Below are 25,173 nucleotides of genomic sequence, written 5' to 3' on the forward strand. Positions count from 1 at the left end.
GGCCTTCGGTGCTTCCAGTTCTATTTGGAAAAGGACAGAGACCTGGCATTTGGAAAGCATTTGCTCTCCATTAAATTTACCGAACCTTGACAAACCAGAGGGGCCAAGAATTAGTCTGCTGCTGGCCAAGGCTGGGCCTTCCAAAACCGATAACGACAATGAAAACAATAACACTGCCATTTATAATCTTCAACAGGAGTCTGCCAACTTCTAACCCAAAAGGACCTCACAATCTGAAAAGAATCTCAAGATGTGTTTTACAAGAAAACAAGAAAACATTTTATCAGAACCTCCTTCTTTGCCTAGAATTGCCCTCTTGGCCACACAACCAAATTTGAACCAAATTCCCCCACACTCTCTGTTGGGGGAAATATACTAAGGTGACATTCAAGGACAGGGGAGGACATTGGTGGTGGAGGGAATGATCAATAGGTCAGAAGTGCTCCACCCATCCAATGTCAAGCCTCTGTATTCTAACTCCCTAAACTATTAACACAGTGTAGTTAACAGCATCCCAGTGCCTTAGGCCTTGACATTCATTAGCACAAACAACACAATTTAGTGGAGCAGGGAATTTTCTGTGCAATGACCTAAGATAAACTAAAGTCATGATGCACAAAACATCTGATCTGCTCTAGCAATGGATACCATCAACTGGTTGCATAATTTTCTATTTGAGAACAGAAAATGGGATTTAATCTGGAAGCCAAGTGTAGAATTCCTCACTTTTAACTCTGTTTACACCACTAATTGATGTGGCCCACACTGAATGACAATTTAAGTCATGCCCCCTTTGTTGAGGGTCAAAATTTCACTCCTCATCCTCAACATTTATAGCACTAATCCACACTAATAGCACTTTAGGTGATTCAAGTTCCACTATAAAGCTTGCAAGACAACAGAAGTGACAGTGAACATCAACCATGGGCAGTAAGTAAGGGCAAGCTGGTGAGGCCAAGACAAAGCCAGATATCCCTTAGCCTTGGTTAAGCTGTTCCAATTTGTAACACTAATTAAGGCTGCTGAAGAATTTGTTAAGCATGACGCTTCCACACTTCCTCTGTCTTGTATTCCTTAGGATGGGAAACAAAGTAGAAAAGAAAGAGCTAAAAGCAAATAGATGAAGGTGTGGGGGGGTGAGGGGGAAGAAGGACAATCACCCACTAAATAATAGAGATTCCTGGGCCAAGAGTCACCTTGGCAAATCCTACCTTGGAGCCTCTAATGGTTCAAGTGAGGCTGCCAACCATGTGTCCTAGTTGCCCACAAATAACACCCTTGGAGTGGAAATCCCAGCTGTATACATTTACTCTCCTATGAGTGCTTCATTTTTTCCGAGCTTTTTCTTCCCTCCATGTGGTTGCCCAAACCAATTCATGTGCTTACTGGCATGTTATGAAACATGGAAACAATTAGAGACCACATTCTAGGGCATGAGAGAATGACTTGCTACAGAATCAATGAACTATGCAGAACTTGAGAGGATTTGGCAAAAAAAGATGGAAATTGTAGAATAAGACCTACTAACAATATCTCATGTCACAAAGCACATTTTACAAAGCTTTAAACTTATCTGTGTGTTTTCAGGCAGCAATTGTATTTTACTTTCAAAATCTCCAGTTTATAGCCTTATATTTTGTTTTGTTTCTTTACATATCCAAATGAAACTCAGAAAATATTCAATGTACACATTCTGTCTTCAGGGCTGATAGCTGAATGCACACACTATGCAAATAGTCTTCTTGGTTAAGTTTGGAATTCTTGCAAGGCCACATATGAAGAGTTTGAAAACCAAAAGGCCAATTTAAGTCCTAAGCTATCACACTTGGAAGGGCTTCTTTAGCCAATAAAATGCTAAGAACGGTCAGCTCTTTAACAAAAAGCTAGTGAAACTTCTAACACATGCTAATGAACCAAGGAGCCTTTTGTATGAGTGCGCTGCTCTAACTTGGCAAAGGTTCTAAGTGCACTGCTGCTTCATCAACCAAAGGCCTGAGTGATGATGTAGAGCACGAAGCTAGAGAACACAGGAGGTAGGTACTAAGAGGTGAGTCCCCTGGCACAGTCAAGTAAATAAGGGAATGAGGAGGGGTCACGCAAAACCGAGTCAAAAGGAAATGTGGCATCAAGAATATATTACCTTTAGTGACAATTATTACTACGTGTATTTCTTGTTGATATTACTATTTTCAGATTGTAACCATTTTCATGCTATGGTTGCAGAGGAGGCTGCAGCCAGGATGCCCTTGTGGCCCCTGTCCTGGGGAAGGCAAGAGCAAAAGGAGCCTCCATTATGAGCCCTGCTTGAACACTGTACACGGTTGTTACACTGGCAACTGCTGGCGGAATTCACCATGAGCAGTGACTCTGTGATACTGCTCAGGGTTCACTGTCAGCTGCGGAGAAACAAACCCATTGCATTTGGGGAAAACAAAACAAAACAAAAACAAAAACAACCCCAAAACTGAATTATCTGAGAAGCAGCTTTAGGAGAAACAGATTTATATATATATATATATATATATATATATATATATATATATTTTAGAGATTTTATTTATTTATTCATGAGAGACACACAGAGGGAGAAAGGCAGAGACACAGGCAGGGAGAGAAGCAGGCTCCATGCAGGGAGCCCGACGTGGGACTTGATCCCAGGTTTCCAGGATCATGCCCTGGGCTAAAAGCAGCGCTCAACCCCTGCGCCACCTGGGCTGCCCAGAAATTGATTATATAGATACAACCTCCCAGCTCTATCTCAACCAAACACTAACAGGTGAGATTCACTGAGGCTCCCTGTCATATCCCTTACCTTGGTGAATACTCACAAGAATCCCTCTATGTAGTTTAAAAGGGACAAATGAGATTTTCCCAGTAAACTGCCAAGAAGCACCATAGCTGGAATTGAAACTCAGACATTTGACTGCAAGGCACCCCTACTTGGGACTGTGTCAGATCATTCTCTTCTCTCTGATGTCGGTATTCCTAGGTGGTCTTGTGAACTCTCATCTATCTTCTCTTTCCTTTCCTCTTCTCTCCCCACACCAAATCGCCAGTCAACATATACTCCTGCATACAAGTATTCTGCAGTACACAGAAATGTTTACGTACGCACACAGACACACTTTTTTTCCCCCACATACCATGGGGCGGGGTGAATATTATTTCAAGAACCTAAGCCTTCATCAGAATAATGAAATTTTAGGCACCAGCCCTTGAGAGGTGTCTTGTTTTAACCACCTGGATCACCTCCCTTTATGAGGGAGACTAGTCTGCAGGCAGTCTGTCCCTAAATAAAGCCAGACTAGTTCAAACATCTGCTTTGTAGTTGGCTATTGGGAATCAAAAATTGTTGAGTCCCCAGATCAGCCCACATAACCCACAGAGTTTCTAAATAATAAAGCTATATATTTCAGTAACAGCCACTATTTAGAGAAACTAAATCCAAGTTTTTATTTGTGAATCCAGGAATGCCATCCCCTTTCTCCCTGGATTTTTGGTGAGAGAGCAACTGGATAGGGAAAAAAGTGAGGTGGGAGGATGTGAAGGAGAAGATGGAAGAGCAGGTGAGATATTTTGGGGAGTGCTTTGCTAGATTTCTCGGTCATTTATTTGGTCATTTATTCTCGAGTCTTCTAGAATGGGGAAAGAAGGGCTTTGGTGCCTTCTGGGTCAGGGCTCATTTGTATGGTCAGATTGATGATGTTGAGACTCCTTAACATTGGCTTATGCAGGTCATCATAAGTTGGGTACAGACTGAACTACCACAGAATAAAAATCACAAGACAGCATTTTAATTGGCTTCCTTAGGCCATTTAACAAAGGAGAAAGCTAACTTGCAAGAGGAAAGAGTAATTAATGAAGGGAGCAAACAGAGGTTCATTTAGTAACTTCAAAATAAGTTCCTCTGTCTGAGGAGGGGAAAAAAAGGTAGCCTGCAACATAAAGATAAACTGCAGGTATTTAAGTCACAATGCCTTCCGCCAAGAACTGCTCATTACCATCAGATGCTGCGGTGGCAGTGGGACCAGTTAGAACTAACTTTATTATTAGAAGCAATTAGGGAGAAAAGGGGCAGAATTTCATTTGGTTATTTCAAAACAAGTTTCTGTGCACGGTTTAATGAAGGCCTGCAGTGTCAAGATAAAATGTGTGTTTTACTGAAAACAGCTTTTGCAAATGACTGCTTGTTACCAGCCGGTATCTCCAGGCAGAGCAGTCTGGGTAGGTTGGATTTACATGCATGCTGTAATATAATAGTTCAGCTGTCTCAGCTTCACAGAAGTGTTAACAGGCAATATGGCCTGATGGTTAAGTACATGTGTTCTGGAGCCAGACTGCCTATCTTCAAATCCTCACTCTGACCTTGGTAGCTGAATGACCTTGAGTGACCTTCTGGAATGTTCTAGGCTTAGTTGATTCATATGTGAAATGGAGATCATAGTAGTGTTTATCTCACAAGATTTTGTGAAATATCAATGCATCTGATACGTGTTAGATGTTGCATTACGAAGAGTTCTATCCAAGAAACGTTTGGATGGGGTGTTGTTTTTAGAGGACTTGCTATATAGGGGTTACCCTGAGTACAAATCAATAATGGACCCATTTACATCTTTTGGATGGGATTTTCATGTAAAGAATGACAGTGACATTTGTCTTCACAGTCATAACAGTTTTCATCTGAATTCCTTTCAGATAATATTTCAGTATTTCCATCCAATTCACATGTTATAAAGAGGTTTAATTGCTTTTTGGGTTTGCTAAACCAGTTGTGTACCATATCCTTTATTTCCCATCTTTAAAGTAATGGCTGGAACTTTTTATATTTTCTTGAGCCTGAGCTTTCCCTTATAAAACCCCTGCACAGCCTTCAACTCTTCCCTCATCTACCTACTTGGGCTAAAAGAAACTGCCATGGTATCGAGCTTAGAAGACCATTTTAAAAACTCAACTGTCATACAACAAACGGGGAGTGGACTTTGGCTTCCTTCTAAATATTCTTTCGAGGCTACTATGACCACAGTAAAAGAGACCTCTCACCAGTAGTTTCAAACTCTGCTCTGAAGGTCTTACTCTTCAGTGAGAGTATGTGCTGCCTTCAGTGATTTTTCAGACTCCTTCATTAAATTCTCAAGGTTAAAGATTGATTTTCATCAGATGGCTACAATATTTGCATAATCACTTGGGAATATGGCACACTGCTTACCCATTATGTTTTAGTTTTGCAAATCAATAACATTTAACTAATGTGCCATGCACCATAATATTGGACCCATATGATGAATAAAATTCCTTTCTTAGACCTTAACAAGCAATGACTCTGCTATTAAAATCTATTCATTTTGGAGAAGGCTAAAGTAGCAAATGCCCTCTACACATTTATGTGTTTTCTAAGCTGTGTATTAACCCACATTATTTTTCTGGCTGCCCTAACTTAATTTATGCTAATTTGAATAATTTATATAAGAGCCTCTTTCATAGAATTTTAGATCTTACCCTGCAGATTACTTGAAATAAAAAGTTAAAAATACTGACAAGTCCATATTGGTGGAATTCTCCCCCAAAGTCTGGGTGTTCTTGTTCACTGTGAGTTTTCGAAAGAGCGTCAAGCTAATATTTATTTTCTCTAACCAATTTTTCAGTAGGTTTTTGTTTTGGGGTTTTTTTGGTTTGTTTTTGTTTTGTTTTGTTTTGTTTTCAATTGTGTGGTAACAAGAGAATTTCTTTCTTGAAAGACTTAGTGTTAAAGAATGGCTTCATCAGAGTTGTTGATTCCCATTCCTGATCTGTGCCTGTTAGAAAGTCAAAGTTTAAGGAAAGAGCAAATTCTGAAAATAATAAAATATGCAACATAGGGACTACTTGAGGAAAGATCTGAAGGGGGAGAAGGTAGATATTCTTACCCTGGACCGTTCTTCTAGTTTTGTCATCATGACAACTGTTGCACTCCGTTGTTCCCATATCATTCTCCAAAAGTCCCCAAATGTTTCGGGGAGTGATCCCTGTGTTGCAATATAGGCGTTTTGTTTCCTATAGCCATCTATGTAGTTGGCATTCACATAGTCACTTCCTGGGATGCCTGTAAAACACAAAGTGTTATTCCACTAGGTGAATCTATCACGAGAGGAAACAGCCTGGGATCTGGCCTGCGGGTGTTGCTATATTATTTTCCACACTATGCTAGAGGAATCACAATATATTAAACTTTGGGTCTTAAGCAAGATAAAAACAGGTCTTATCAGGACTGTCACATTAAAGAAATATAGTGTTCCAGGTGTTGGATCTCTGTAATATGACAAGGTATATACCAAAGAAAGAAACATACAACTGTTTGTCCATAAGGTGCCATTTTTCTCACACACTGTCTATTTTCTCCACTGCATCAGTAAAATATAGCATGCAGAGGAGGATAAAAAATTACCTGGTCACATTTCTCACTCATGCTATTCCACATTGCCAGACAAAAGTGAAATAAAATAATGCCTGAGTCTGAAAATGCAATGTAGAGTGGAGCATGTGTAGCAGTGAAACATTCTTCACAAATTTAGCTAACAGGGAACTCATTTGTAAACTCATTTACAACAACTCTGTGAAGTAAGTCCTGTCAGGATCTTCCTTTAACAAAGGAGAAGACTGAGGTGCATAGAGATTAAAGTACTTGCTCAAAATGGTAGAGTCTGGTTTAATTATAGTCAGTCTGTCTGCTAAGTCTGTCTTAAACTCTGCCGAGATTGCTTCTTGTTCAAACTTCACAGTACTACACCACATGCACCTCTCCCTTGATTATGACAAGTTGCCTCTTAATTGGTTATCCCACTTCTGCTTTTGTCCTTTGCAGTATGCTCTTCATCTAGCATGACAGCAATTTCTAAGAATATATTTCAGACACTGTAACTTCTTTCCTTCAAACCCAACAATGGGCTTCCCTTTTATTTCAAACAAAATCCAAACTCTCAACAATAGCTACAAAGCTCCACACTTTTCCAAACACATCTTGTTCTACTCATCTTCTTGCCTTCTAAACTCTAGAGTCTGGTCTTGCTTCCACTGGTAGAAAACATTGCTTTCCTACCTTAGTGCCATCCCACATCTTAGAACACCCACAGTGTCTCCTTCCCATTGTAAAACACTCAGCCTGTCTCTCAGAAAGCCTGCCCTCGTTACTCTTGGGCTTCAGAACTCCCTTCACAACTCTTTATATTACTTATTACACTTTGTAATCATATACTTGTTTGTTAACATGGTTATTGCCTGTGTTGACTTCTAGACTACATCTTTGTTATTAGCTCTTGCTGTCTCTAGGGACAAAAAAAAAATTGCCCCAGTTCTGACACCTAATAAGTGGACAGACCTTAAATTTAATGCTGATATTCTGATTGAAAGTCTAATTCAGAGTGACACTTTTAAGAGATATATAGGTAAATCTGAGCTTCCTCCAAGGAGAGTGACCAGGGTGGTTAAGGAAATCAAACCTATTCTGTAAGAAAAAGGAATACATACTACAGTTTGGCAGGGGAATATGTAGGGGTTGGGGATGAGAGCTGTCTGTGAGGATCTGAAGAGAGGGTTAGGTTTACTCTGTTGAGATCTAAGTTTTTCAACTCTGAATCATGTTAACTACAGAGAGAGAATTTCATCTCCAATATAATAAAGCATTTTCAAATTGTCAGAATCCAAAAGGGAATAGATTTCCTTGGGATGTAATGAGTTGCCTGTCCCTGGAAGGGAATAAGCACTTTACGTGGATACCAGCATGATATGAGAGGTAGCACCAGAACCTGTACATGGCCCTTTTTGCCCTGGGAAAATATGAGTCCTGGAGCTATGAAAAAAAAAAAAGAACATTTTTCTTTATAATGGAACATATGTTCCCAAGCTAAAATTGTTATATTTCACTGATTGCCATTTGCAATTACTTTGACTGCTTTTCTGATTCCAGTTGTAAAACTGATCCTCTCAAAAAAGTAATGAAAGTCAGATGGGAACTACTGGGCTCTGAGATGAACACATGGATACGGAATACCACCAGCATTAGTGAAAAGCCTTTTGAGTAAAGACTGAAATGCACGGTTGGTTGTAACATTATTCATCTATTACAGCTACTCAAGAAGCAGTTGGGGTTCTGGCAGTTCTTTGTTGATAAAGATCCTATTCCTCCAGACACCAAATTACTGTAGATTCAAGAGACAGTTTAAATAAAGTCCTCAGGTTACGGCCACTGGGAAGCACACACAATCTCATGTCCACAGGATTTGGTTCTGAGCCAACAATGAATCTATTTTATGATACAGGAAAAGCCCACTTTTGAAATTTCAATATGACAATTAACAACATTAAAGAATTGATGAAAAGGGATTCTGGCTAAAGGCCTCTCAGCTACCAATATACAGAAAAGTTTTTTCTAAGAAAGTTCAAAATAGAGAAATCTGGGTTAATGACTCAGAAAATGCATCAGCTGGGCATCATGCCACTTCCCCCTTATCAAGGATAAGAATTGTATCTGAAAAATATGTCAGAAGGCAGAGGAGAGATGGACAGGAGATTCACATCTAAAGGAAGGCAATCAGCCCCACCCAACATTCTTATGTAAATTTTAATCATTTATTATGTAATTAATTGTTTTTTTGACATACTGCTTAAGTTAGAATAATAAATTATTATTATTTTTAGGCAGAGGGGTGGGAAGGGTGGGTTGCTACCTAATAATACTTCCACTTCCCAGAGATAAGAAGACTGAAAATCTGTCTGAAAAATACTAGGCACTCGGGATCTGTACTGGATCACAAAATGCTTTAGGAATTTGGGACCTGATATTTAAAAAAGAAAATTAAAAGAAAAAATTCAATACCTAGTAGAGTTAATTATTAGGCTAATATTTACATCTTGAAAATAATGCTGAGGCTCCTTTTCTATTTTAACACTCATCTATCAGGAAGTAGTACCTGGAATGAAAACCTCCTTCCAGCAAATCCCTTTATATACTCTGACAAAAAGACATTTCCAGGTAAGTCTTCTCCCATATAACCTTTATAAGATGGGGATGTGATAAATGATCATGTTCTACAGAAGGTCTGAGATCTAATATATCTGTATTTCATACATCCCAAACAACAAGCTGTGTAGAAAGATGGATGAGAAAAGATTTTAGGAAGGGTGGTGGTTTGCCCTTTTAAAAACATTAACCCCAGATTGGAAACTAAAGTTGAGCAGAAGTGTGTTTCAAATAGATGAGATCTCAGTTTTCAGTGTGACATATTTAGAAAGATTTTTCAACCAATTTTGTGAGAAAAACAACATGGTGGCTTTCCAAGTGTTTTGGTGCCATGAAACGCTTCCTCAGTAGCTCTCGATTGTGATATTTATGCTAGGAGGCTGGATCTACAAAATCCTTTCACTTTTTTGGGGGTGACCTTCTCCAAGTAATGTGCATATTTGTTTATTTAATTTTCAATTCCCTGCCTTATCCAGAAGATGATTTGCATCTGCTAATGCAACACTAATCAGAGTGCACTACTAATCCAAGAGAAGTGTGTGAGAATTAATTGAATCCCTCTGGGGCTATGATGGATGGAGATCTAACTTAACATGCAGTACTGAAAGAATATAGAATTACTATAAATTAGCTGATTGCTTTTAATTTTTGGAGCCAAGGAGACCTTTGTCCAATACTATGATAATAATGGTGCTCATTGCTTTTTTTTTTTTTTTTTTTTAATGGGGGTTGCTTAGTAAGCATAACAAAGATGTCTGCCTTTAGCTCATCATAGGCATAAACTTTAGGGCTGGCCCTGCTGTAGGAACTGTCTTGGAGTCTGTTGGTCTTTGACCAACTTTGTTTAAGAACAGCTTATTACCTTTATATTTTTTTTTTATTACCTTTATAAAAGTGAGTTTCATGACTTCCCATGTACTACTTCATGTGTACTCCCCACTTACCAATAGCCATCTAAACAGGTCCGACACCCATAATTATTATTCTAATCTTATAAGTGAAAAAACTGAGGCTAAATCTTGAGTTCATATTATACCTACACGACTCTTTCCTACGTTGTAGTATGTTTTATCAGGTAATGGACTATTCTTTCTTGTGGTACATACAAATATTGCTTACGTATTTTATACTGGGTTTTGTGTTTGGGGCAAAGAAAGCTTGGAGCTACAAAATTCAAGCCTTCAAGACCAACAGAGATTGTGATGAGGTGAATAGCCGGTAGAGCAGTGCTTCTGTGGCCTTCATGCATAGCAAGATGCAGCAACAGCAATTCAGAGTTAGGCCCTCATTTCACTTGCTGGGAATTGCTGGTTACAGCTTTCAGTGGAAAGCACACCTAGGCATGAATTTTGGGCCCCAAGTTCGTGTAATTATCTGCAAAGCTTTGGAAACGTACCATGAATTCAACATGCCATTTTTCTTCACCTAAGCATACGATTTATAGAATAGGGCTTCTTAACGGTAGAAAACAAACTGAGGGTTGCTGGAGGGGTGGGGAGTGGGGAGATGGAGTAACTGGGTGATGGACATTAAGGAGGGTGTGTGATGTAATGAGCACTGGGTGTTATATAAGACTGATGACTCACTGAACTCTACTTCTGAAATTAATATATATTAATTAATTGAATTTAAATAAAAAAATAGAACAGGGCTTTATGACATTGGTCCCACATGTGTTTAAATATTAAAAGAAGAGGAATCCTTGGAAAGATAAAGCTATTCAAAGAATATTTGTGATGAATAAATAATTCATGCTGAAGAATGCTAAAACCTTGAAAGCATGTTGAACTGCCAAAGAGTAACTATCTTAACTGTTTTATCATGACTGGGCTAAAATAATTTTTTTTCCTATTAACTTGAGAGAACTAATTGGGTCATATGGGTCTATTAAAACAAAACAAAAGAGGGGCACCGAGGTGGCTCAGATGGTTTAACATCTGCCTTCAGCTCTCAGGTCATGATCTCCAGATCCTGGGACTGAGCCCCACACTGGGCTCTCAGTTCAGCTGGGAGTCTGCTTCTCCCTCTCTCTCTGCCTCTCCCCTAGCTTGTGCTCTCTCTGTGTCTCTACCAAATGAATAAAAAACAAAACAAAACAAAACAAAACCAAGGAACACCTGGGTCACTTAGTTGGCTAAGCATCCAACTCTTGAGATCTTAGGTCTGGTTGTGATGTCAGAGGTGTGAGATCAAGCCCTGTGTGTGGCTCTGTGCTGGGCATAGAGCCTGCCTAAGATTCTTTCTCTCCTTCTCCCTTTACTCCCCCACCCCCCTAAAAAAACCCAAACAAAAAAAAAAAGAAGCAAAAACACAAACAGACAAACTTGCTCTGCATTCAATTTTTCAAGTCAGGAGATAATTTGATTTGAAAAGACCTCCCTTGTTGAGGGGTGTTCATAATCATAAAAGTTTTATAATAAGGCCTCATGCCCTGGTGTTAAGTGAAAGAGCAGGATCCCAAATAGTACAGCAGTTATTTTATCAATGTGAAATTAAGTAATTATAATGGGTATGTGAGTATTTCTATATCACTCCATCCTGTAGGAAAAGTCACATGTGCCTTTTAAAGTCTTGAAACAATACTAAGCACTTGCTAAAAATTTAGAGAAACTGCCCAAGAAACCAGGACTTGTATCTAGGGCTGCTGGTAGTTTGCTCTTTGACATTTGGGCAGTTGTTCAACTTGTCCAGACCTTTGATTGCTTATCTGCTAAACAAGGCATGTTGGACAAATTGATTCCCTCCAGTCCTTTTGAGTTCTAAAATAAGATGTCTCTCTGTGATATTCTTAACCTTCTTGGATTCAGAAATCTCTGTGAAGTTATTTTAAGATAGAGGCTTTGTGTCTCCCAGATTAGGCGGGAACATGCTCTGATGCTCTTTCAAGCTGATTCCTATTGCTTCTACCTCTTATGTGCTGGGATGAGATTTTTTTGGTGTGACTGATATTTCAAATCTTGATTAGACTCTGGTGGGGGAAAAAGCAAACAAAATCAAATCCAAGGGGGGAGGACGGGGGTACTGTGGGATAGACTAGCAGGCAGTTTATTCATGGAAAGAAGCTGTCCCTGGAACATGGAGGTGAGAATGAGAAAGAGGTGGCCTTCCAGGAAAGACCGACTCCCATGCCTGCTCCAGTGGATAAACAACTACTGTACCACAGAGCTGCAGAATGGACCTTCCGCTGAGCAGCTGACTCCGTCCCGACTCACAGCATGGCACCAAAACCCAGCTACTCTGATTTCCTTTCACTACTACAACTCCTTAGTGAAGTTTGTGTCCAAAAAAAAAAAAAAATGCTTTTTGGTAAATCAGTTTATTCCCTATTGTGAGACAGAAGTCCTCAAAATCCAATGAAGCACAAAAGCCACTTTCTACTTTGTAAATCATGTCTCCTTCTCCAATTCAATACACACACACACACACACACACACACACACACCATACCTAACAACAATGAATTGATGTTTAACACCCAGATTACAGGTTTTCCAACCCACAATGAAGAAAAAATCCTAACTTCATTGCTGACACTGGCAAAACTAAAGAGAAAATAGAAAAATGAAATCCAATAATAATTATTTAATTATTTAAATTAAACAAATGTTAAATTATTTAATTCCAAGTGGCACAGGCCTCAGCCTGTCCCCCTCAGCCTCCTACAGCCACATCAGAACTAGCAAAATGAAGGATTCTTTAGGCAACAGAGCAGAAAAATCAAATGCCTCTTGCAAAGGTACAGGGTATTATCTGCCTTGGGTGTCCCCAGAAGTACCACACAGAGGCAAACTGCCTTCCATGGTTCTACAGGATATAGGACAATTATTTTATTTTGTTATTTTGAGGGGGATTATTTTAGAAGCATGCCTTGTTATGTGAGCTCATCATGACAATGAGTTAAGGGGGGGATGAGCAATCTTTTCAAGAGTTTGTGAAGCCAGGCTCCATCCCCTCAAGGTTCTGTGTTCTCCTCCCCTTGGTTTTCTATTCCTCAGCACTGCTGAAGAGGCTGGATTATGAGAGTAGCCACAGAGAAGGATGTGAGTGATTGAATTGTCACTGAATATATTCCAAGTTTAGCTATACATGTTAGGAATTATCAGCACCTGTGATGGAGGAGACTCTTTTATAGTTAGGGAGCACTCTGCTCTGAAATAAAGCAAAACTTGGGCCAGTACAGTATCACAGAATTTTGTGAAACTAATATTAAGAAGGGTGAAATTATTATAGGGCTTTATACAACAATGAGGTAGTCTGAATCAAAGGCAGAATATGGCGATAGGAGCTCTGCCTGTAGGAAACTTGTAGAACCCCAGTCTCCTCACAGATCCCAGAATATAAGCAGCATTTTCATAATGTCCTTACCCAACATCTCTGTGAGAATATAATGAGTCTATTAATGCATTTGAAACTTCTAAAATACCAGTGGAGATTATTCTTATGATCAATGTAATAAAACAGTAATGAATACTCTACTGATGAAAAGTTATTCCAAATCTGGAAGTCCCCTTTCCATTTTCTATTTAAAAAATAATGGAGAGGGGGATCCCTGGGTGGCACAGGGGTTTGGTGCCTGCCTTTGGCCCAGGGCGCGATCCTGGAGACCCGGGATCGAGTCCCACTGTCGGGCTCCCAGTGCATGGAGCCTGCTTCTCCCTCTGCCTCTCTCTCTCTCTCTCTCTCTCTCTCTCTGTGTGTGACTATCATAAATAAATAAAAAATTAAAAAAAAATAATGGAGAGACCCCTGAGTGGCTCAGCAGTTGAGCAACTGTCTTCAGCTCAGGGCATTATCCCGGGGTCCTGGGATCGAGTCCTGCATGGGGCTCCCTATAGGGAGTCTGCTTCTCTCTCTGCCTATGTCTCTGCCTCTCTCTGTGTGTCTCTCATGAATAAATAAATAAAATCTTTTAAAAAATAATGGAGAGGACAAAAATTATTTTATGACTTCCCAACGATATACAACCTGGGACTATATTTTACCAACAGAACCACAGTACAGTTGATGCAGGTTTTTCTATAGCCTCACAGCAATGAAGTGTAGATTCATTAGCATAATCTTCAGAGGTATACAATAAAAATGAATAAAAAATCCCAACAAGTAAAGACAATGGAGATAAAAATAAACTCATGGATTTTTTTGATTTACTTTTTGGCTGGCTTCCTGGAAACAGAGTAAAGAAGAAAACTAGCACATCTAGGCATCGTCTAAAAAAATTTTTTTTTCTCATTTCCAGATAAGAAGCACCACCAGATATAGGCTGAAATAGGAGCTGGGGAGTAACCATCTCCACACCACTTGCTTGGCTACATGCAAGAGAAAGATGTCATTTTTTTTTTTTTTTTTGAGAAAGATGTCATTTAAGTAGCTCTAATTAGTCTTTAGGCACGCTGCAAGCACCTTGTGAATTTGCTCCAAGTTTCTAAAGGCTAAGTTCTCTCTAGCTCTCTATTTAAGACAAATTAAGCCATAAAAATTTGACTGTGCCCTGCTCCTCAAAAATAAATGCTTTCAAAAATAAAGTAAAAAGACCACCCTGAAATGACAGAATTAAAATTTGTCATGCTTGTAAACAACCAACTTGAAAAGTGAAGGACTGGAAATATTAAAAAAAACAAAACTGCTAAATCAATGATTGATGTTCTGAGCAATGTGAGGAAAATCAACTCAACCAGCAGTTGAATGAGATTTAGACAAGTTTTTTGTTTCAGTTTTTTTTTCATAGATGAGACATACAGTCTAACAAAATTCCTTTGCTAATTGAAATCGAATTTCAAGAGCAAAATAAAAGAAACACCAGGTACCCACAAATCAGTCATTGGTGTCTGGGGGTAAGGAGTAGGGAGGGAAAGGGTAAAGAGTTTCCTAAAGGAAACTCTTTAGGGAGAGGGTAGGAGAGACTGAGAAAGTACAAGAACTAAGAGGGAGGAAATAGAATCATTTATTGAACTTATATGGGAAATAGGGCATGGCAGCTATTAAAGAGGTTTGTGGCTGGGGAAAATAATTTCAATTCTTTGATGTTAGAGCTTCATATGGAACATTTATATTTACAATAATATAATTCACATTTTATTAGAAAATGTTGGGTAAATTCTATTAACTTATTTTCCTGTGTTTTTGTTTTGTTTTTACTTATTGAAAAATATCAAGTGATTATAGAAAAAAAAAACAGATAACTCATAGCATGGGAGTGATGTGAAATGGAGGAATATGTTACCATGTGCTGACAGCTTTGTAAAATGAATCAGGAGACACTGAACACTGCAGTAGAGAAGCTAAGGCGCTACTTAAATGCGAAGCACTAGTGTGGCAGTCAAAGATAATTCAACAATACAGGGCAATACCAGTAGTTTCTTTTCTTTACTTTAAAAAAATATATGATTTATCTGAGGGGCAGTGATTTCCTTGAGTCACTTTCTCATTTTAAAGTGCTAAATTTCCCATCTCACAAATAATCAGGCTGTTGCAACATCATCTGTATTATTTGCAGTTGAATTTTTTTAATTGTTCCTATTATGCAAACCAAAAGGACATATTAGTAGTAATAAAAGAATTCATAATAACAGCACTGGTAATTTTCATAGTTTCCAATATTTATTAGGCATTTTCTTTGTTCCAGACACTCCCCTAAAAACTTTATATGTATTAATTCATTAAATTGCCCTAATCATTCTAGGAGGCAGGTACTATTATTAATCCTATGACACTGATGAGGAAACTGAGGCACAAACTCTTCAGAAGCAAGAATAGCTTAGGATGATTTAACAGAAGTTCTTGAGAAGAATGTGAGCCCTTGTAACAATGTATCCACTAAAGAAAAAGAGTGAATACATATATTTGTATTTTAAAACTTTAAATATATTCCCCCCAAACCAGAAAAAATAAAAACCTCCTATTTCACTAAACTTCTCTTATCAGATTTATAAGCACTCGTGTTACAGAATACATATTACATGATGTGGATTATTTGTCATTTCTTTTTTTTAAGATTTATTTATTTATTTGAGAGAGAGGGTGCATGCACAAGTGCAAGCGTCGGGGTAGAGGGAGAGAGAATCTTAAGCAGACACCTCACTGAGTTGTGAAGCTGGACTCACAACCCTGAGATCATGACCTGCATCAAAATCAGGATTCAGATGCTTAACCAGCTGAGCCAGCCAGGCGCTCCTATTCTTTGTCATTTGAAACTCTTTCATGGATAAAACCATTTAGATCTGGCTTGGTAGAAGAGACACACACAGGCTAATAGTTCAATTTGGTGTAAATCCTCTAGCTTAAATGTGGGCTTTTTGTTTGTTTCTTTGTTTGTTTTAGGAGAATGAATCTCTTAATGTCTAAGATTTAATATTTATATAATAAATATTAATCAGTGTCTACTGATTTCTAGATTTAGAATCAATTTTCAGAATTTTAGGAAGAGCAGGAAGGGTTTTACGCATCCTCATTCTGCCCTCAATCAGAACAAAACACCGAAGTCAGGAGTTTCTAAATTGACGAATGAGCTTACAAAGGGCTTCTGTGCCCTTGAACTCTCTGAAATTAATGTATACATAAATTGGGTAAGTGTCATTTGTTTCCAAGTGATGTTTAAAATGCTTGCGAGATTTTAAAAAGGATCTAGCTTCCCCAAAGGGTTAACTGTACTAAGTGACATGCCCATGGTCACAGAATAGCTTAGCTTAGAATTTAGTTTCCAGTCTTCTGTCTTCTTATTCGATGTTCTTCCTAATAGAACTTTAAAAATAATATTAAACAGACCAAAAAAGCCAACTGAAACCATTTATATGTCATTTATTCTTTGGAAAATTTCACTTTGACTAGAGTCTAAGAACACAATGGAAGACCTCTAGTTCTCAGATTTCCAACACGAGTGTTTAAAAATGTGTATTTCAAAATTCCTAGACAGTCTTCCCAGGCAAAAATCCATCATTTTTGAATAGGTATGACATATATATGTATGGTCATTATGACTTCAAAAAATGCTACAGTTCTGAGTGGCCAATTCGAGAGAATAGCAGTCTTGAGTTTGACTGACTCATATAAGAATTTTGGCTCTGCCTCAAACTACTAGCTACTAATTATAAACAAGTTACTTGATTGAATTTTAAAGGTTTAACAGTTTCTTCATCTGTAAAATTGATGATAACAACTAGCTTTTGAGATTGTTCTGAACATTATAGATAAACTATCCATGATTTCATACATGGTATAAAATCTATGACACGGTGCCCAATACACCACAGGTATCCAAATAATTACATCTATTTTAACTTTTTATCTTTGTTGTTGACATAAAAAGTAGAGTTTTAAATTTTACCTTATATTTAGTCCTGGCCAACAATTTTTAAAAATTCCATTTGAATATGGATTTTAAAGTAAAATATGAATTATGATCCTACTAATAGAAATAAATTACTGGTAGCAGTGAAGAATAATTATGTTTTAGGGGGAAAATACCTTTTTTTAAAAATCTAGGACTGAAATAATTATATTGAAGTTTTGCTAGTTATATTCCAATAAATAATCTGCCACTAATTAATATTCCTGGGTTTATAAGAAGTTGAAGATACATACAGAGTTACCGAGGCAAGTAAACCACCTTCGGAATCAGTGAGAGATAGATGCATTTGACCTTACTTCTGCAACCACAGGGCTCTGATGCATTTGGGTCTCTGATGAGTTGCCATATCGTGTCATTGCCTCAGATTAATTATGCCATAAAATAGGAAATGAAATACTAAAATGCAATGTTTGTATTATTTATTGTTTAATGCCCAATGATAAAATGGATTTTTAGGCAAAATGGTAAGTCTGGACATTTAGATTCAAGCCAGTAACTTAGTCAGACACATGGTCTATCCATAGGAAAGCAGTGTAAAGGAGGTGGGCCTATGTAACCATGAATTGAGGAATCAGAAGAGCTCATTTCCAATTTGAGTTCTATTCTTATATATGATGTGAATATACACAGACACACACACAAATATATACACAGTAAAACACTGTTGTGCGTACGGTAAATGATAAAATTCATAAGAAAGCTATGTAGAGCTAACTCGTAGAAGTCAGAAGTAAAAGAAATTTTACTCACATGCTGAATTTAACAAAACAAATGGGTAAACAAAAATCAGAATCAGACCTATAAATACAGAGAACAAACCACTGGTTGCCAGAGGAAAGGGGGGATGAAAGGATGGGTAAAATGGGTGAAGGGGAGTGGGAGATACAGGTTTCCAATTATGGGATAGATAAATCATGGGAATAAAAGGCACAACATAGGGAATATGGCCAATGGTACTTTAGTAGCTAGCCTTGTATGGGGAGAGATGGACACTACACTTGTGGTGAGCACAGCATAACCTAAAGAGAAATTGAATCAGTTGCATAAAACTTATGTTGTATACTTAAAACTAATGTGACATTGTTTGTCAAATCTACTTAAATTGAAAAATTTTTTTAAAAAAGGTTTCAGCTGAGGAATTGACACTCAGAGAAGGTGAGGTTACGTGACTAGTAAGTGACTAGTAAGCTGTGATCCAAACCCAGATTTCTTTGCTCTTCATCTTTTGGTTTATCCATTTCTTTTTTGCTACTTTAGTAAAAGTAATGAGCATCTTTGGATTCTATAAGATTAAACAGATAATTACTTATTATTTTATGTAGACATAAGTATTAGTTTCCATTTAGTCTTTGACAATATATAGTTTAAACTATGAAAATATATCCTATCACCTCTCTTCCTCAGGAGTTACTGATATCTCTTAAGGACAGCTTCCACATGGAGGGGATGCCAACAGTAACTGTACTAGTCAAAAATTTAATTGTGTTTCCATACTGCTTGCTCTATAATTCAACAATTATAAGTGTTTCTGTAGTTAGAAATCTCTTGAATTTAGTCTACATTTTCCTCAGCATAAATAAAATGACTGTAATTTGGAAACATGTCATGAAGTATTACTAGTTTCATGAAATTCAATAAACACACTGGTGCTGACACACAGTTCCCCATTCCTTATTTTATTTCCCTGCCACTGCTCAGTGGAGGTAGTGGAAAGGTTTGGCTCCAGGAAACAGAGATAAAGATAATAGGAATCACTGTGGTAACTTCCAGCGTTCCTTTATTGTCTGTCAGACCACTCTGCAAAGTAAACATGAAGAGGAGCTGCACCACTGAGAGAACAGCAGCAAAAATGTCCAAAGTAAACCTTCAACCAAAATCTTTCAAGTTATCACCACAGGTGGAACCCCAAACAAGCATGTTCAATTTTATAAATTGTGCATGAGGTCTCTTAACATTTAAATACTCTTGAAAAATCTGGCTCTGTGTTATCAAAGCTCCCTTTATGTGAGAAGCCTTAGTTAGCAGTTGTGTGATTCCTGTTGCCAGCATTCCTTTTCCGTGCTTAAGATATAGGACTGTGGCTTACCCCCTTAAATATCTGCCGAGTAGGGCTTAGTCTAAGATAAAATACCATTCGAGGTTGTAATCTAGATTAAAGCTCTCTATATAGCCCATAAACTTCAATTAAATGCTTCTAACCTTTTGCATACGACTTAAAATTGAAAGACTTTTGGTTTCTAGGTCAGCTCTAGATTTAGGATATATTTGTGAGCACAGAGCTATAAAAAGGCAGGTTTTAGCCTGATTCAAGTGCTTTTGCTTTCGTACTGTAAAAAGAGCATAGAAATGGAATGGTCATAGCTTCCATCGATCATAATAAAGGTACAAGGAAGAATATTTTTTGTCCTTCGACATACTTTACTGTTCAAAGATGATGGAAAATAACAGGTTAAAGAAAATAATGATAAAGTAGGCAAAAGTACAAGGTGACAGTAGTACTGAATGACCTAAATTCCAAGTGGAAATAATGCTATACAATACAGCAAAGGCAGACGGACAAGTTCTCCAGCCAAGATTATGCCAAATAGGTTCTCAATTTATATTCATTTAATTTCTATAACTTACCTGTTTCACTAATGGCAAAAAGATCTTCTCCTCCACTTGTGACTTGGTTTAGTTTCTTACTAACTATGGAGTTGATTTAGGAGACTTGAGACAAGAAATTGCTTTTTGTTTAACTTTTTAAAGTGAGAAATACAGAGATAAATTATAAATGCTATATGTTAATCCTCCACATATACCAATTACAGTTTTCAAATAGGACTTGAAGCAATTGCCTGTTTGATACCCCCTGCTTGAATAACTAGCATTGGTGAAATTTTTACAAACCTGATCATATTTTTTCATATGGAGAAAAGTTAACTCTTGAACTCCTAGTATCTTCAATAGCCTCAAAAAAGGGTTATAATATTTTCCAACTTTCGATGTTGATTGATTGTGAGAATTCTACAAAATAGATCTATGCCACGTAAAACCATTTTGAAGAGAGGAGGCTGCAGGTATGATAGGCTTGCTTAAATGCGGAAAGATAGTTCTTCCTAAAGAACTGGAAATAAATGTATTGGTTGCCTTTTGTGCTTGCTGGGAAAGCTTTTAAGCAGCATCTCATTTTCAAATTAATTTTGGGCACTAACGAAAGCATGTAGGACTTGGTTAGAGTTATGAGGTTAAATGGTAGTCATCACAGATTTGGGAAGCAGAAAAAAAGTGAAAGATATTTGGATGACTATGGATGACAATGTTTGAACTTCCAGGTTCTAAAAAGGACTGAGTATGAAGCTTGTATTATTTAATGCTTGACAAAACATCTGGAAGAGAGTAAGCAGTGAACTTTCATGTATGAAAAGGCCACAGAACTTTTCCAAAGGATGCCAATGAGGATGAATGTGGTATGTGGCAGTTGGTGGTCTAGGTTAGCAATTATGACAGAAGGAAGGATTTAAGTGACATTATAAATTCTTTTTTTATGGACCGAAATGTACTACCATAGCCAAAAGAAACCTAACAAAATGCTGAGTGTTGAACATGAGCTCCTAATTGATTTTAATATGCCATGTGAAGGGATTTATTACAAGAAAGGGATGAATAGAAAATACTCTCCTCATGAATCCTTTTAAGAAGCTAGGTATATTAGAGGTGTAATCCTCATCTTTTGGAGCAACCATTCCCTCTGGAATGCACTCTTTACTACAATTGTGAGAGATAGATTACCAAGCAGTCCACAAATTAGCAGTACCAGAGATTTCCAATATGCTTAATTTTAATTAATCACCACACCACCAACTCCTAACCTTTAGTCTGTCTCTAGTGGCTATCCAGGTTTATTTACAAACAAGTCCCCCGCCCCCCTCCCCACCCATTTAACAAAAAAAAACAGTCAAGGAATATTTTCCAACAATCACCATTTACTTATAATGGTCAGCAGCCATCAGTAAAATGGACAACTTTGATCTACTTCCCCTCTCTACTTCCCCTCTATAAGCATCAACTACATCATAACGTCTTTCATCTAGAGTTGAAGCAAGAAGGTAATGAAAGATGCCTTTATGTTATATTGTGTTAGGGATATTGTGTGCCCATATATAGTACATTTGTATGGGAAAGAAAATGTGAGAACAAGTGGTACCTGAATCTTAATTAACTATTTCCATTGATAGCGAAAAACCTAGCTAAAACTATATTATCATGCACACTCGTAAACTCATGAAAATAAAAGTATAAATAACATTAGAACAAGGGGTAGTGGAAAGGGAGGTGGGCGAGGGGTTGGGGTGACTGGGTGATGGGCACTGAGTGGGGCACTTGGCGGAATGAGCACTGGATGTTATGCTATATGTTGGCAAATTGAACTCCAATAAAAAAAAAAAAAGAATTTCCTTACCTTCTATTGCTGATAGGAGAACCCGAGAATGATCATATGCAATTACATTTGCATATCTATTCTTTGGTTTGTTTACTTCCAAGTTTGAATGTTCCCATGTGAACTGCTGGCCAGGGTCAATTGACTTTAAAAGAAAAACAGCACACACATACACAAAATCAATACTTAATAACACCAGATTATAGTCATTCATCACAAGAAACAAACATGACTTAAGAAGCAAAGTCTGAAGTCACACTGTGTCAATGATGATCCTAGCTATGAAGCTGGACACTGATATAACCAGCATAACATGAAATGATTAACCATAGTAAAAAACAGTGATAGTCATCAACATTGATTCAAATGAAAAAAAAATCAATGTAGATGTTCTGTGAATATTGGAAAGGCAGGGTTTTTAAAATTGTTTTGCTTTTCCATTTCCTTCTCTGCAGCTGTACTTTACAAGTTATTGGGTTCAATATTCCGTCTAGTTCTGTGAACATTATTTTATCTTGATTATTCTCCCTACACTTTCCTGTCGAGACCGAATCTCACCCTTTAAATTTACTAGCTAGCTTCATTGGTCACAGGCTTCACTGTTTTTTCTTCACCTACAGGCTGACAACTTGATGGCAACTTAGAACTGTGCCTGTTTCTCCATAAAACACTGACCAGTATCACAAGGCATTTCATATAATTCAAACAGTTTAGAATAATAGTAAAGAAAGAAAGTTGGTTAAATCTAATAATCATCTTCAAATATCAATTTATAACCCAATGCAGATAGGATCTAATTGCTTTTCTGTTTATTACACTTTCTATTTATTATTATGTGTCATGTTGACAAAGTTTGCTTCTTTTTGTTCTTTATTTTAAACTATTTTTTTCTGACTTATAATGCCTTTTTTAATGCCTTCATTCAACCCATTACTCAATAACCTATAATAAAATATTGCATAGATATAAAATAATATATACATTTTTATAGTGAAAGCAGAACCATTATTTTGAGACTGAATTCAGGATTTGATTATAAAACCCTGAGGAAATTTTTAATTTCCTGTAATGTTATGAAAATCAAAACATCTTTTCTTCTATCATAGGACACTGACACTTTTTTAAGACATAATTTCATGGTATATGGAAATAAGAGTTCCTTAATTACATAAACATGATTTCAAATGATTAAAGTCAAGTTTTCAGAAATAATGATGAATTGAGCTTATATAAAGGTGAAATTCTTTAAAAAGTAAAGATACTATGTTACATTAATAGAATTTTTAGCAGTTGTTTTTGATGCTGGGCATTTACTGTGCTTGGATGTACACATGTGGAACTGGAAAGTAAAACATATCCAACAAGTACCACAATGTTAAAGATGTATATATTTTGTGTTTAATAGAGATAGTAAAACTCACAAGTGTAAAGAGTCAACCTATTAACAGTCATGAACAGCCACCAAACATACTAAAATTCTCAGCAGTATAGATTGCAGTCTCTACTAAGGATTATAAAACCCCTTTTCTTAGCCTATGCTAATCTATATATAACCAGTCCATCATTGAACAATATTCAGCACAATAACTATCCATGCTTTAGACTCTAAAGAATAATGAAATTAGGGGTCTTTCTAGTTTGTTCTTCCAGAGAAGTTCAGCATCTCCCCTGTGGAATGTACTTCTCTCCAAGTATCGGGTGAGGTGAAGCATGCAGATGCCCAGGTGGAAGCCTTCAAGTCAACCTTGAACCTTCTCCACACAAAGCAGCTTTATTTGGTGAGCAAGCCCTATCTTAAACTTTTCTTAAATCAGTCCCAAATCTACCAGCTCACTGTCATTCCCTAAATCCAAGCCTTCAGTATTTGATGTCTTCTTGAATTCTCTCTTCAAACTCTCACTCCAGTGCACTTTCCATACCAAAGTAGTCTTTCTGAAGCTCAGCTCTGGACAGGTTAGGTTCCTGCTTAAGAACCTCTACTGGCTCTGAGTGACCTACAGCTTAAATTCTGAAATTCTAAGTCACAGTCCTACCTAAACATCTTTAGTCATCTTTGCATCTACAAAGATAGCTCAATAAATTATGGTTCAGCAGACTTCCTTAAATGAATTGAATTGATGAATAAATGTTGTTGAGAAGAGTTCATAAAGAGAATCATGGAACAATTCTTTCATGTAACATGGGAGTTAAAGAACAGACTATGGAAACTGCAATGTGCAGTGCACTATAGCTAACACTTTAACACTCGTTATCACATGGTTTAATAGTAAAGTATGTGATCCTGAAATTACAACTAGCAGTGAGTGATATTCCACTTTACACTGATGAGCATTGCTGAGGACATAATGGTCTTATACACTGTTCTCTAAAATATGCCAAGAAGCTCCTAGGCTCCCTGATGCACAGTGCTTTGGCAGAAGATATTACTCCCTCTGATGACCCTGTTCTTTAGACTAAGATCACTCACAAATATGTAAAGTGGCATGCATTTAATTAGACTAATGAAACTGCATCTCTCAACACAGACACTGTTAACCCATGTCCATTTCCACTCTTGCCACATATTCCCAGCCTTCTGAATGCTTGATTTGATACCTACATTGAAGAGTTTAAAAACCAGTCATGGAAACATGAGTTTTATGTCACATGCATTAATATGTTTAGGCTTAAAGGCTGACCGTTGAGAAGAAGACCTATAAGTAATAGGTAATTATAATAGCTGCTAGGTCATGCAGTATCCTGTTTAATTCTCACAAATCTTATGAAGTACATATCCTTGTTATTTTCCAGACAAGGAAACTGAAGTAAAGAAAGATTAATTCTATAAATCTTACTGAGGGCCTTCTCTGTGGCAGACATTGAGCAATTTGATGGTTATTTGTTCACACACCTAGACTCATACATTTACCCTCAAACCCAGGTCTGTGTGATTTCAAAGCCAAGCTAATGATTAACAGCTAGTAATTACCAAGTCATGATGCTACTTATCCTGAAGGCCACTGAAAAAACGAGAAAGCCCAATATGTGAAACACACTTAAACATAACTATCCGTTATCTTGCCAGTCCAAAAGGTACTTCTTCCCAACTGATCATCCTCTGTCATTCTAGGGCAATTACATAAGAAATCAAGTTTTAGAAATGAGGTTGGCTTCACATGGATGATAAAACAGATGGGATGTAACTTACATTTATAGTCATTTTATGCGGATCAAACAAATATTGATTAAATAATGCTAAACTGTCTTTGTGCAACACATACTCATCTATCTGTATCTATCTGTCTGACTGAACATTTAACAATACACAGCATAGATCATTATTTTGGAGCTTGTCAGAAAGCTGAGAGCAGTAAACTCAGTAAGAAATAATGACTACAAAAAGTAGGTGAGGTATAAGATGATTTTTTTTTCTATTGA

At 37.3% G+C, this 25,173-nt stretch overlaps 1 protein-coding gene across 39 annotated transcripts in view; it reads right to left on the bottom strand.

The window, feature by feature from the left end:
• The window catches only part of PTPRD (protein tyrosine phosphatase receptor type D), a 2,185,700-nt gene that overhangs the window by 57,447 nt on the left and 2,103,080 nt on the right, over positions 1-25,173 (bottom strand). For all 39 annotated transcript variants that reach the window (XM_049116106.1, XM_049116100.1, XM_049116099.1 and 36 more), the window contains 2 exons: positions 21,778-21,901; positions 5,904-6,079 (listed from right to left, as the gene is read on the bottom strand). In XM_049116106.1, coding sequence (XP_048972063.1) covers positions 5,904-6,079; positions 21,778-21,901 — 300 coding nt within the window. The remainder of the gene's footprint in view (positions 1-5,903; positions 6,080-21,777; positions 21,902-25,173) is intronic.

This window comes from Canis lupus, chromosome 11 (genome assembly GCF_003254725.2).
Source record: "Canis lupus dingo isolate Sandy chromosome 11, ASM325472v2, whole genome shotgun sequence".
In the NCBI taxonomy this organism is placed as follows: domain Eukaryota; kingdom Metazoa; phylum Chordata; class Mammalia; order Carnivora; family Canidae; genus Canis; species Canis lupus.